We start from the raw sequence: 13,573 nt of genomic DNA on the forward strand, positions 1-13,573 counted from the left end.
TTGTTTTTCTTCGTTTACTGGATATAAAATGGCTGGTAACAGGCAGGGCGGATGCATGAGTGGAGATGAGGACATATTCGCAACTTTTATATGATGGAATAGACTTTTGCGATATCTGCTTTTACTTTGAAATGACGGAAATGTCGAAGCCTCACCTTTGTTTTGAAAGGACCTTCTGACCTCAACCAGAAATTTCTGATCCTAAACAGAATACTTTGCGAAGAGATATTAATCACCCTAAACTTGAAAAGAAACGGGTCATTTTCATGTTTTGAAATTAGAGCAGTGCCTTGAGATACGAGTAATTGTGTGAGAAAATGGTGTTTTGAAGTGGCAGTCTAATCAACTGTGATTAAAAAATAATTATCTATGTTTAAATAGCCGCAAAATGAGTTTAAAAACAATCAGTACACAAAGTAGTTTGCATTAGGGTAGTTTTAGCATGATTTAGATTAGATTAGAACTTTATTTAATTCCGTACTTGGGAAATGTCCTTAGTTGCAGTAGCAAGACAGACACAGAAGACATTGTAGACCTAGTTAAAAAAACTGGAGCCGCCCACAGTAAGTCAAACTTAAATAATTATTTACATTCAACTCATTTATGTCATCATCTAATAGGCGCGAAATCACTGAACAATTTAAACTTGTATCTCAAGGCACCATTGCAAAAAAAACCCGACCTATTGGCGAAATAGAAAACTGGACAAATCAGAACATACTCCTTCCTCAAAAAAATGGAAAATGCCAGCCACTCGAAACCATTACAAAATACAGAACACAGTTCAGTTATATTTAACTTTGAGTTCTAAACATTTGCATTTAATCTTGAGCTGTTTATGTCAAGTTTGTCCTTTTTTTTGCAACATCTAGCCATTTACTCTAATACTGACATCCCCCAAGTAAAAATGTTGTCCATTTAATGCTAACAATTAGCAGCAATGCTACACACCTGCGTTCTTTACTGTCCAGCTGGGTGAAGTGTATGTACTCGGTGGCACCACCTACCCTCCAAGTTGGGTAAGGCCCGGCTCCGACACCCTCTCTCCTCCTAGTGACGCCCCCTCTCCCACAGTGATGTGGTCCAGTTAAAAGGCTTTTGAAAATGGACTACACGCTTTATTATTACTTTTTTCTGCGCATTTTTGGAGCATTACGTCCATATCTTTGACACTAGTAAGTGAATTCTTGAGCACAAGTAGAATTTGGGATGCTACAACAGTATTTAGCAATTTTAGTATTTATTTATAAGTACCAAATCTAAATTTTGAATGTATAGATAAATCATTAAAATGTTAAAACATAGATCTTAAATGTAAATTATTTGAGATGGTAATAGTAAATATTAAATGTATTAACTAAATGTTTGGCTAATATGCTAATTCAAATTAGCGATGACCTGAAGTAACACAATGAAAGACAAATGAGCTCATTTGTTAGTTAATGAAATTTACTCAACTGAGCTTTGGCTTTTATTTTGTTAATTCTGATTTGCGGTCGTTTGAGTTAGCATATTAGCTAAATGTTTAGTTGGGATAGTTAAGATTTAGAAGTTTTTTAAGAATTAAGATTTTGGAGGGAATATTTAGATTTAATTTTAAGAATTAAGATTTAGATTGAATTTTTAGAATTAAGATTTTAAATTGAATATTTGAATTAAATTTTTGAGAATTAATATTTAGATTGAAATTTTAGAATTACAATTTTATATTTAATATTTAGTTTGAATTTTTAGATTTAAGATTTAGATCGAATTTTTAGAATTAAGATTCTAGATTTAAGAGTTAGATTGAATTTTTAAAATTGAGATTCTAGATTTAATATTTAGATAGAATTTTTAGGATCAAGATTCTAGATTTAATATTTAGATAGAATTTTTAGAATTGAGATTCTAGATTTAATATTTAGATAGAATTTTTAGAATTAAGATTCTAGATTTTTATTTAGAATAAGGATTCTACATTTATTATTTAGATTTAATACTCAGGACTAACGTTGAAATTAACGTTTTAAATTTAGAATTTAGATTTCACTATAAGTACAATTTAAATTCAACATTTAGATTTACAATTTAGATTTAGCACTTATTATTTAGCCAGTTGCTCAATATTGTTGTAAAGGTGCAAAAAAAGTGACTAAAATTTTTCCACCAGATTTATAACACAGTGTGGCTCTAAATATGAAAAAATATCGCTGTCTTATTCACCGAGCTTTACCAACAGCAGCCCATACTTCGTAGAACCACTGAGTCTTACTTCTAACTAGTTTTGCCAAGTATTTTCTGCCAAAATAAGACTCAGTGATTGAACAAGTACGGCGTACTAACAAGGCCAAATCAATATTTAACTTGTACTCAAAATTCAGTGCTGCTGTTACTAATGTAATATATATTTCAAACAAAAAGGAGACAAGAGAGGTGCTCACGTTTCGGCTTGGGAGTCCCATGCACGGGCGGCCATTTTTGAGGACGTGTCTTTGATATGTAGTCATAGCTCCGTCTTGGAGGGACAACGGGATCCGAAAGAATTCCATCCTGGTGATTTTTTTTCTTTTTTTTTTAGTCTCTTCTGCTTCTTTACAACGACAAATGTACACACTTTTGACATCTTTACATTTACAGTATATGATATATTTGTTAGGCATGTGAGGAGTAACACTGCATGGACTTCTGGAACAGTCATTCCCAACTACTCATTTCAAATTTTATGGGCCAGAATCGAAAAAAAAAAAAACATGTTTTGGACTATCTTATATAATTTGAGGAAATTGCTAGTGTATAATTTGTGATGTAAAACTAAAATGGCAGCTATTGGTATCCAAAAAACTATGATAGAGACAATTTTGTGCATGTGGGAGGAGCTAAATTTAACTCAAATGACATGAAATCTGCAAGTGTTTTACTTTTGAAGCTAAAGACGAGTTTAAAATGCTCTATTACTGTATTATCCGGACTATAAGTCACCTTTTTTGTTATAGTTTGGTCAGGCCTACGACTTATACTCAAGTGAAACTTATATTTTTTCACTTAGACCACCAAAAGCCTCTTTTTTTAGACTATAATTGTCCCCAAAACTGTAAAAGTTACATTATTAACTCTCCATTCACCTATTTTTACTTTAAAGTATTTTTAGTTTCTGATCCAATAAAAAAATGCCCTCCTAAAAATGCAACTTGTACTCCAGTGCGATTTAAATTCAGTAATCCCTCGAATATCGCGGTTAATGTTGACCAAACATGGCCAAAATAACTCACAAAATCGCAAAGTAGCCTCTATAATAATTTCTTTTCTTCAGTGCTAAGTCCTAGTAGCAAAAGAGGCTTCTGCTTACAAATTTCAGCATGTATTTTCACATTTTTATATACTTCAAATGTATTTAATTTTTAAATAGCAGAAAAAAATCGCAAAGTAGTGAATTTGTGATAATCGAGGGATTACTGTACATTTCCCCTCTTCGTCGTGCATTAAAAAAACAACAAATCGGTTATATATTTTGTCTATTTTTGTGCAAATGGCCCATAAAAGTTGGGGAAAAACTGTTCTAGAAGTTTCTCTAAACTCATCAAGCAAAGAAAGTCTTTTGCTTGACGTCGTCTCGCTCCTCGCTGTATCTTACAACATTGGTGAAAAAAAGTTGATCAGCTTTTAAGGTGGCGGGTGTAATAATCCTCTCATAAATGATTTTGGGAATATGACTCGAGAAGGAGGGATTTTGGGGAAGGGGTTTAGAGGGGGGGGCAAAAGCCCAGACCGTCTACCTGCTGATGGTGGAGGTCCAGGACCTCAGGGTGCCGGGCAGTTTATCCGGCCCCGGGATATTCCAGGGTCCCGGGGGGGAGGCGGCGGTGGCGGCGGCTCTCCTGGCGGGGGGGTCTTGGCTGTTCTTAGAGGGGCGGCCCCCGTGGCGTTCCTCCTCCCTGGGGTGAACCCCTCTAGACAGCAGCCTCTCCGGGAGGCCACCGGCCGGAGGAGGTGGCGGGTCGGGGGCGAGGCTGGCGTACGGGTCCCGCGGCCAAAGACCGCCGCCCGACCCCCTTCCCTCACCACAGGGGGAGCGGGTGTCTCTCTGCCCGGCCAAGACGGCCTTGTTGGGCAACAAGGCCCTAGGCCCACGCTCGCACTCTACCCCCTGCACCCCGATGGCGCACTTCTGCCGGGTGGACCTGCCACCGGTGGCCCCTCGAGTCGAGGGGCCGTGGTCCGTGGCCCGCGGCGGCGGGGCTTTGTCTGCCGCCTCTATGGGAAGCTGATGAGGGGAATCCAGGGGTGCGGCCGGGTGGGATGAAGGCAATGGACTCTGGTGGGCTTCGAGGGTCACTTCCGGCAGGGTAGAGTGGATTGGAGGAAGGGGATCCCAGGGGCCGACACAGTCTGGGAAAGAACGCAAAAGAAGCGAAATTAAAAGAAAAAGGAATAATTTATTTTGTAAAGTGAACCGTTTTTTTTTTTATTTAAGTTTTGTGCCACAACATGCTGAGCGGCTCCCAAAATTCCAGGAAAACATGCATTGTCATAAACACCAATAAGAAATCTGTGCGCGAAATAGTCCTGTTTAGTTTAATGCTAATTTCATTCAATGCATGATTTCGTTATAACCTGAACAGAAAAGGTCAAATACCCCCTTTTTCCCCCCAAATGAGCATATTCCAGTTATCATCTGACAATAATCCCCCAATTACGTACAACGTGAAATAAAAACAAACATGATAATTTTCCCTTGCATCCATCCACTTTTGGCCAACAATGAGGCACTCTAACCCCCCCAAATCCCAGAAACAACATCTAATTCTTACAATTTAACACACCCAAAACAGAAATACAATAACTAAAATACAAACAAAAACATTCTGCATCCAACAATCTTCTATCCCCCCCCCCCCCCCCAAAATTAACACTTTTGAAAATATAATGTATAATTTTAAATGAAACACACAGATCTTGCCTTTCTCCAAACAATAACATACCATATTTTCACGACTATAAGGCACACCGCATTATAAGGCGCACCCTCAATGAATGATATTTTTTCCATATATAAGGCGCACTGTATTACAAGGCGTACTGTCTCTTTTGGAGAAAATTTTAGACTTTTAAGTGCGCCCTATAGTGGTGAAAATACGGTAATTGCTATTGACTTCCAGGTTTGAAGCACTCACTACTTTACAGTCACCTCTAGAGCCAGCCATTGTTGATGTTTTGGATTTTTTGGTATAAAATCTTGCAGTGGGGAGGAGCTATATGATGGAAGATGTTGTAAACTAAGATGGCATCTGCATATTTAACGGTATTGTTTCAGTTCAGGCGTTTGTGTTTTTTTAATATCCGACAGTGGTGGTTTTTTGTTTTTGGTTTTCTGTTTTTTTCTTCCATATATAAGGCGCACTGGATTATAAGGCGCACTGTCTATTTTGGAGAAAATTTAAGACTTTTAAGCGCGCCTTATCGTCGTGAAAATACGGTACATGAATAAAACTTTCTTCCTAACACGATCTTATTGGTGTATATGTGTGTTTATATTGCCCTTTGTGCATTTTGGACCTCTAAATATGCTCGTTTTTCCTTCAAAAAAAGCCAGTTTTGTTTTGAATGCCCTCAAAACAAAACAATTCATTCCGTGTCAATCGTACACGGAAAAACAGACGTCACATGACCATGCAGACAAGCACAACAAGACGTGGCAACAAGAAGAAGAAGAAAAGACATGCAGTTTTTGCACAAACCGTGTCTTTCGAGTGGCCCATAAGGAAGAAATAGGGGGAGCTTAGTGTGTCACCTTTCATGCACATGGACAGGTTGGAAGGTACCATTCCTGAGGGAAGGCAAGTAAAAAGCCTATAGGCCAGTCGTTTGACTCCAAGCGGAAAACAGAGACACAATTAAAGACAATAGAAGCCCATGATGACAAAAATAACACCTGGTTAATATTAGTACAAAGCGGCCATGTTGCAAACAGGGATTTTCAGTATTTGGTTCACAAATCGAAGTCATTTTGATTGGAAAAAGTCCACATTTTTTGGTGATTAGTGGAACAGTGAGTTAGGAGTTGGACAAATGATTAAGAAAATGAAGCTCACCGTATTCAGGCACCTGTCCGGTTCCTCTTTTTAGCAGCAGTCGGACCCTCCGGCCCCCCGCCTTGATGAGTTCGATGGCTCGGGCGTGCGTCATGTCCCGAGTGCTGTCGCCGTTTATTTCTATGATTTGATCTCCGACCTGTAAACTCATGGATGGTTAATGTCAAACACAAAGGTTTTTTTTTTTTTTTTTTTACATTCTGGTTATTCCCGAATAAAAGAATTAAAAGAACTGGATTAAAAGTCCTGAATATTCAGCTTTTTATAGATCTAAAACAATGTTTATTTTTATTCTATATTTTTATTAAATTATTTTTGAACTAAAAAAAAAATGATAAAAAAATGACAAGTATTGATTTAAAAGGGGGGAAATCAGGAAATTTAATATACATCTATAGTTTTCATTTTAATTTGATCTTAAAACAGAAAGTCAGCACTTGTGATTTACTTTCCCGGGCCACACAAAATGATGCGGCGGGTCAGATTTGGCCCCCGGGCCGCCACTTTGGCATGTGATGTATATAAAAAAAATACAAAAACATGCGCTTTCTGAGTAGATTTACCACTACTTGTCCTGAAACAAAATCCTACAACAACAAAAAAACTGCTTTAAATTTGTTTTCCAAATTGTAATTTAAGTCTTAGTCTGGCTGTTGTGTTTGAATAAACATAATATTTGAAAAAAAAAAATTGTGGAGAATGTGTTTCACATGATTCAGGCAGAGGATGGCTAAACAGGTGTATCCTATGTAATATTTTTTGGAAAATAATTCGCCTTAATTTAACATTTCCCTCCTGTAATGCAGACTGGAATATGACATTTAAAAAAAATTATAATTTAAACAGATTTGAAAGATTTTTCCCTGGTTCTTCCTGCTCTGACAGCTAGCTAAAACGCTAGCTAATCCTAGTAAGATTGAATTGAAAGCTTTATTGTCATTGTACATATATACATATGCACTATATATATCATATGTACTTTGTACAACGAGATGTAACTATGCCTATGCTAAATAATATTAATATATAATAATATTATTGTTTATTACATAACATAGCTAAATGTGTAGCAAAAAATCCAGAGAGTGAAGGCTTATTTTTCATGACTTTTGAAACCAAAATGCTGTGCAATTGTGGAATGATCTGCAACATGAATGTTATTGAAATGGCGTGTTTTTGTTGTTGTTGTTTTTCATGGGTGAAAATGGTGCTCACCCTCATCCTTCCGTTTCGAACGGCGGGGCCGTCCTCAGCCAGGCGCAAGACAAACAAGTCCATCTTGTACTCTCGGCCCCCTCGAATACTGAAGCCGAAACCTTTGGAGCTTTTCTCCAGCTCCACTGTGAAGTAATCAAAATCCTGCAGAGGTGGAATCTGAAACAGAAAAAGAGCTCATCAGAAAAGCACAGCAGGGAGGAAAACTCGCTCAAAGAAAACTATTATATACTGTATATATATCGGGAAAATTGGACAAACGTCAAGTGTCAAAAATACAACTTCTTGTAATCATGCTAACTGAAAATAAGGCTCTTAGCGCTAAATGCTAATGAGCTGCTATTGATGGAAAATGATGTCCTTTTTGATAATGAAGAAAAACATTCTAAATTCAGTTACAAGTAAACAACAATGTTTAATAATTTCCGTATTAATCATAAGCATTAAATCTAAATTGTTAATGTTAATAGAATTATTATTTAAATGTTAAAACATAAAAGTTAATAATCTGTAAATTGTTAATGCTAACTATTAGCTTTTATGTTGTTATGTCTAGTCATTAAAAATTAGCATATTAGCTAAATATTTGGTTGAGACATTTTAGATTAAGATTTTTAAGTTTTAGAATTAAGATTTTCAGGTTTTAGAATTAGGATTTAGATTGAATGTTTAGATGCAATTTTTAGGATTAAGATTTACATTGAATATTTAGATTTAATTTAAATTTCAAATAAACAAACAAAAATACTGATCATCAATCAAAATTGGACTAGAAATGAACAAATTACACTTTTATTCATTTTCTGAACTGCTTTTCCTCACAAGGGTCACGGGGGGTGCTAGAGTCTATTCCAGCTAACTATAGTCACTATCTGGTTGACACCATGAATCTGTGGCAAGGCAATAATTAGACTTAATTTTAAAAAATCATGGTAAACATCCACTCCATTTTAAAATCATTATATTTTTGTCTAATTTTTCAAATAATATTTTGATTTAAAAACATTTCAAATTAATTGGCATCCATAGACACACAATGGGGGTGTGTGGACTATTGAACACGGTGTGTATACCTGCGTCCTAAAGTCGGCAGCGATCCCCAACGGGAACTGAGCGGCCGCCGTATGCTGTCGGAAGTCCAGCAGTCCGGGCGGGTGCCGGTAGTCCAACGTGGGCGGCTGGCGGTAATCGCTCACCGGCGGGTGGCGGTAATCTACCGGTGGTTGCCTGTAATCAGTGAAGGGAGGATGGCGGAAGTCAGGTTTCACATCCTGTCTGGCTTTAACCTCAGACCTGTGAGGAGGAGGAGGAGGAGGAGGGAAAAAGCGACATCATCTGAGAGAGTTTTGTCTGGAAGGCTGTCCTTTTAGTCACTCATTTTCCCTACCTATCCTCACAACGGGGGGTGCTGGAGCCTATCCCAGTGGCCGGCAAATGCCAAGGCACAAGGAGACAAAGGGAGACTAATGTCTAGGGGTAATTTTAGATGCTAGTCTGGCTAGCTTAGCATGTTTTTGGGATGTGGGAGGAAACTGGAGTACCCGGAGAAAACCCACGCAAGCCCGGGGATAACATGCAAACTCTACTGGGGCGAACCTGGGATCGAATCTAGGACCTTAAAACTGTGTGGCCGCCTTTTTATGTTTTTATTTAGTTTTTTTTCTAAAAGGAGGAAGAAGGAGCAGTGTGTTCAATTATGGGGTGTGAGTGTGTGTGGCTAACTCAGGGGTGGGCAAACTTTTGGGCCCGGGGGCCACATTGACTTTAAAAATTTGAGAGATGGGCGGGGTCAGCACAAGATATGATACATATAAAAAAGTGCATCCGTTAAGAGTACATATGAAACATAAACAGAAAAAAAAGGACTAAAGTATTGACATACTCATCACTCATCATTAAAGTAAAAAGTATAAAGTACAAAGTCAAGTCAAAAGGAATGTATTAAGAAATATTAAAATGTCATTTAAAAAATGATAGAGGGGCTGTAAAACGCAAAAAACAAATAAATGTCGATAGAGCAAATGCCACTGGTTTCTGCATGACGGCGCCATCTTGGGGGAAAAAATTTGTTTGGACAACGTCAGTGGGCCGGATTAAAAAGCCTAATGGGCCCATATGTGGCCCGCGGGCCGTAGTTTGCCCATGTCTGGTGTAAAGTATAGTCATGAAAAAAAAAAAAAGCTTTTGAAAGTTTCATCAAGCTCTCACTTCAGATGGGTTAGAGTGCCACACACACACACACACACACACACACACACACACACACACACACACACACACACACACACACACACACACACACACACACACACACACACACACACACACACACACACACACACACACACACACACACACACACACACACACACACACACACACACACACACACACACACACACACACACACACACACACACACACACACACACACACACACACACACACACACACACACACACACACACACACACACACACACACACACACACACACACACACACACACACACACACACACACACACACACACACACACACACACACACACACACACACACACACACACACACACACACACACACACACACACACACACACACACACACACACACACACACACACACACACACACACACACACACACACACACACACACACACACAAGCAAGCAGACAACTGTCACTGATTACTTGGATTCGTGAATTATATAAGAGATATCTCGAGGTGAATTATTCAGTAGCACCGATTGGATGAGCCGCCATTGGAAAGAAAGTTGGATAAAAGAATCAAGAGTTACTACATGAGTGGGCAGGAGGCATACTGGAATTACTTTCCATTGGGTGGGAGGGGCTAAATATATCTATTTTTTTATAAACTGTGATTTACTGCCATTGATGGCTGGATACATTTTAAATTTGTTGTCATTCTTAATTACCGTATTTTCACGACTATAAGGCACACCCTCAATTAATGACACATTTACATTTTTTCCATATATAAAGCGCACTGGATTATAAGTCGCCCTGTCTATTTTGTAGAAAATGTAAGACTTTTAAATGCGCCTTATAGTCGTGAAAATACGGTATCTTTCATTGTTAAAAAAAAGACACAATATATCAAAAACCAAGCTCAGAAAAAAATTGATATACGCAGGTGTGTATGACGACAATAAAGGCTTTTTGATTGATTAAAATCATGAAATAACAAAATTGGATAATGTATTTTTTTAAAGATGTTTTTTTCTTGGTTTTTGATCCAATCAAAAATTGCCCTCTCAAAAACGCAACTTATATATAATACCGTATTTTCACGACTATAAGGCGCACCGCATTATAAGGCGCACCTTCAATGAATAAAATTTTTTCCATATATAAGGCGCACTGTATTATAAGGCGCACTGTCTGTCTATTTTGGAGAAAATGTAAGACTTTTAAGTGCGCCTTATAGTCGTGAAAATATGGTATATATATTTTTCTCTTCATTCTGTAGTATTGTGCCGGAGAAATACAGTACACATTTGCTTTTATTTTGAAAGCGCCAAACAGAAACGTGGCGGCGGTCCGAACGAGTCCGTCATACCTTCCGTCGTGTAGATAGAGTTGCGGCGGTAGTCCGGACGGATGGCTGACGGGGCTCTGCTGCGTCCCCGCCGGCGCCGGGTGCGGCGCTGCGGCTGCCGGGGGACAAATGAGGATTTGTCCCGTCTGAGTTGTCGTCTGAGCCGGCTGCATGGACACTTGGCCTATCTGAAGGGCCATTTGAACTGGCTGGGTAGGCCCGACTTGGCTGGCCAGGGCGACGGGGGCGGGCTGGCTGCCATGTTTCTGGGTCATGGGGCTCTGCTTCTCTGAGCTGGGGCCAGACTGGGACCCTGTGGGGGGGATTTGGGATGGGGGGGGGACAACACTTGGCAATCATCATCTCATTCACTAAAACATGATCACAATAGTGGTGCCTCTACTTACATATAATGCCTCTAGATCAGACACGGGCAAACTAGGGCCCGCGGGCCACATCTGGCCCGCTAGGCCTTTTAATCTGGTCCGCCGACGTTTTCCAAATAATGTTTTTTTTTCTTTCCCCAAGATGGCGCCGTCACGCGGAAGCCAGTGGCAGTAGCTCTGTCCACTCTTATTTGTTTTTGGTGTTTTGCAGCCCCTCTATGTTTATTTAAATGACATTTTAATATTTCTTAATACTACATTCCTTCACTTGACTTTGTACTTAATACTTTTTACTTGAATGATGAGTGATGAGTATGTTAATACTTAATAGTCCTTTTTTTCCTGTTTATGTTTCATATGTACTGTTAACGGATGCACTTTTTTATATGTATCGTATCTTGTGCTGACCCCGCCCCATCTGTCAAATTTTTTAAGTCAATGTGGCCCCTGGGCCCAAAAGTTTTCTCTAGATACAAAATGTTCAGGTTACAAAACACTTTAATACGCAAATGACGATTCCAATAGACAAAAAAAACAAGTTAAAAAATATGTCAATACTTTTCCCCTGTATCCATTATTTTATTTTTGACTTTGACTGTATCCGTTATTTTATTTTGAAAGTGCTGACTTCTCATTGAAAATGTCTTTGCATTTTTTATTTATCTTAATAGCTAAAAAAATATTTTCTTGTCTGTGAACTCTTCTTACAGAATACATAATTCATTCAAAAATATACTGTTATTTGTTATTTTTAAAAGATTTAATGTTTCTGGGTTTAATGAAAAATCCAAAATGACAAAAGTAGTTATGGAAAAGATTGATTTTGTAAGTAGAGATGGTGGTGTATTTCAAGCAAAAATACTGGCCTTCCTCTGGGATGATGTGCAGCGTGACCGTAAGGCCGGCGTCCTTGATGAGCTTGACGATGTCGGCGTGCGGCATGCTGATGATGGACTGGCCGTTCACTGCCAAGATCCGGTCGCCCACTTTTAGTTTGCCGCATCGGTCCGCCGGGCTGCCCTCAATTATACGTCCGATTTTATGGGGCACGGCTAGAAAAGGAGGAAACAATTGTGTGGATTTATGGTTGATTCTTACTTTTATAATGACCATTTTTAGGTATAAAATGTTGGACAGACAATAGTATTGGTCCTTTGCTAAGTGTTTATAAATATTTAATCAAGGTACTGCATTTTTTTGGGGACAATAAGTCACCATAAATACAAAATTCAGAGAAAAAAAACAATATATAAGTCGCATATTTTCTTATCTGATCAGAAAACAACAAGTATATGAAAAGTAACAATAGTAAAATGAACAACAACAGGCTAAATAGGCATTTTAAAAATCGTTTTTCCAGATAACTAAAGCCTAAAAAAATACAGGCTATCGGTAGTATAACAGAAAAATATATATATTTATATTTATAATGGGTCGTACTTCAGTATAAGTAAAAAAAAAATTTAAAAAGTACGTCTTATAGTCCAGAAAATGCGGTGTATTCAATTACAGACGCTCCCCTACTTACGAATAAGTTGAAATTGTTCAAATTGAAGTTGATTCAGAGCTATATTTTGTATTATAATTTATATTTAAGGCCTATATAAGTATATTGAAGGTTTATATACAAGTGCATTTGTAGGTTTAAGGCTTGTATAAGTAGCCAGCATTGGTTTGTACTGAAAAAAAAAAGAATAAATGGAGAATACTTACAGTACATTTTTTCAACATAAATGCAATTTGCAGACATGTTCGTATGCACTGTTTGTTCGTAAGTTGAATTTTCGTAAGTAGGGGAGCGTCTGTAGTGATTGGTAGAAGATCCAACTTACTTATGATGGCGGCATTCTCCGGCCTGTTGAGGGAACTTATGATGACGAATCCGAAACCCTCGTTCTCCTTGCGCTGGATGAGAACGTCGCTGGTGTGCAAGGCCGAGCCCTCCGAGGTCACGGCCGACGCGGCGGCGCCCGGCGACAAGGCGTCGTTGCGGGGCGAGCTGTGCTGAGTGGACACTAAACTGGGGCTTCGACCGTTGACGGGGCAGCCTTCGCCTGAGTGACGACGGTTCATGGTTTTTGTGGCTTGCCAAGGGAGTCTATCCCACAACCCCCAAGGGCGATTCTCACCTGGCATGTGGAGCCTCCTCCTCACCGTCAGGCTGACTTGTCCGTTGCGAGCGGCGGCGTGCATCAAGTCGATGACGTACTTGTGAGGCTTTCCGGCCACCACGTTTTTGTCCACCGAGATCAGCTCGTCGCCCGGTCGCAGCCGGCCGTCGCGCTCGGCGGGGGTGTTCTCGATGATGGCGCCGATCACAATCTGTTCAAGATGGTTTGAG

General features: G+C 39.0%; 1 protein-coding gene across 9 annotated transcripts in view; it reads right to left on the minus strand.

Moving 5' to 3' along the window:
• Positions 1 to 2,875: 2,875 nt before the first annotated feature.
• Positions 2,876 to 13,573, minus strand: part of magi2b (membrane associated guanylate kinase, WW and PDZ domain containing 2b) — an 87,590-nt gene continuing 76,892 nt past the window's right edge. For 2 of the 9 annotated variants that reach the window (XM_077742840.1, XM_077742829.1), the window contains exons 15-23: positions 13,362 to 13,554; positions 13,065 to 13,286; positions 12,099 to 12,284; positions 10,868 to 11,159; positions 8,360 to 8,579; positions 7,287 to 7,445; positions 6,072 to 6,210; positions 5,718 to 5,806; positions 4,173 to 4,368 (exon numbers count right to left, since the gene is read on the minus strand). In XM_077742840.1, the coding sequence (XP_077598966.1) occupies positions 4,312 to 4,368; positions 5,718 to 5,806; positions 6,072 to 6,210; positions 7,287 to 7,445; positions 8,360 to 8,579; positions 10,868 to 11,159; positions 12,099 to 12,284; positions 13,065 to 13,286; positions 13,362 to 13,554 (1,557 nt within the window). In that variant the 3' untranslated portion in view covers positions 4,173 to 4,311. Of the gene's footprint in view, positions 4,369 to 5,717; positions 5,807 to 6,071; positions 6,211 to 7,286; positions 7,446 to 8,359; positions 8,580 to 10,867; positions 11,160 to 12,098; positions 12,285 to 13,064; positions 13,555 to 13,573 lie in introns of all 9 variants that reach the window. The other 7 variants (XM_077742790.1, XM_077742782.1, XM_077742766.1 and 4 more) reach the window with 5 other exon arrangements.

The sequence above is a fragment of the Stigmatopora nigra genome, chromosome 2 (genome assembly GCF_051989575.1).
Source record: "Stigmatopora nigra isolate UIUO_SnigA chromosome 2, RoL_Snig_1.1, whole genome shotgun sequence".
Taxonomy (NCBI): domain Eukaryota; kingdom Metazoa; phylum Chordata; class Actinopteri; order Syngnathiformes; family Syngnathidae; genus Stigmatopora; species Stigmatopora nigra.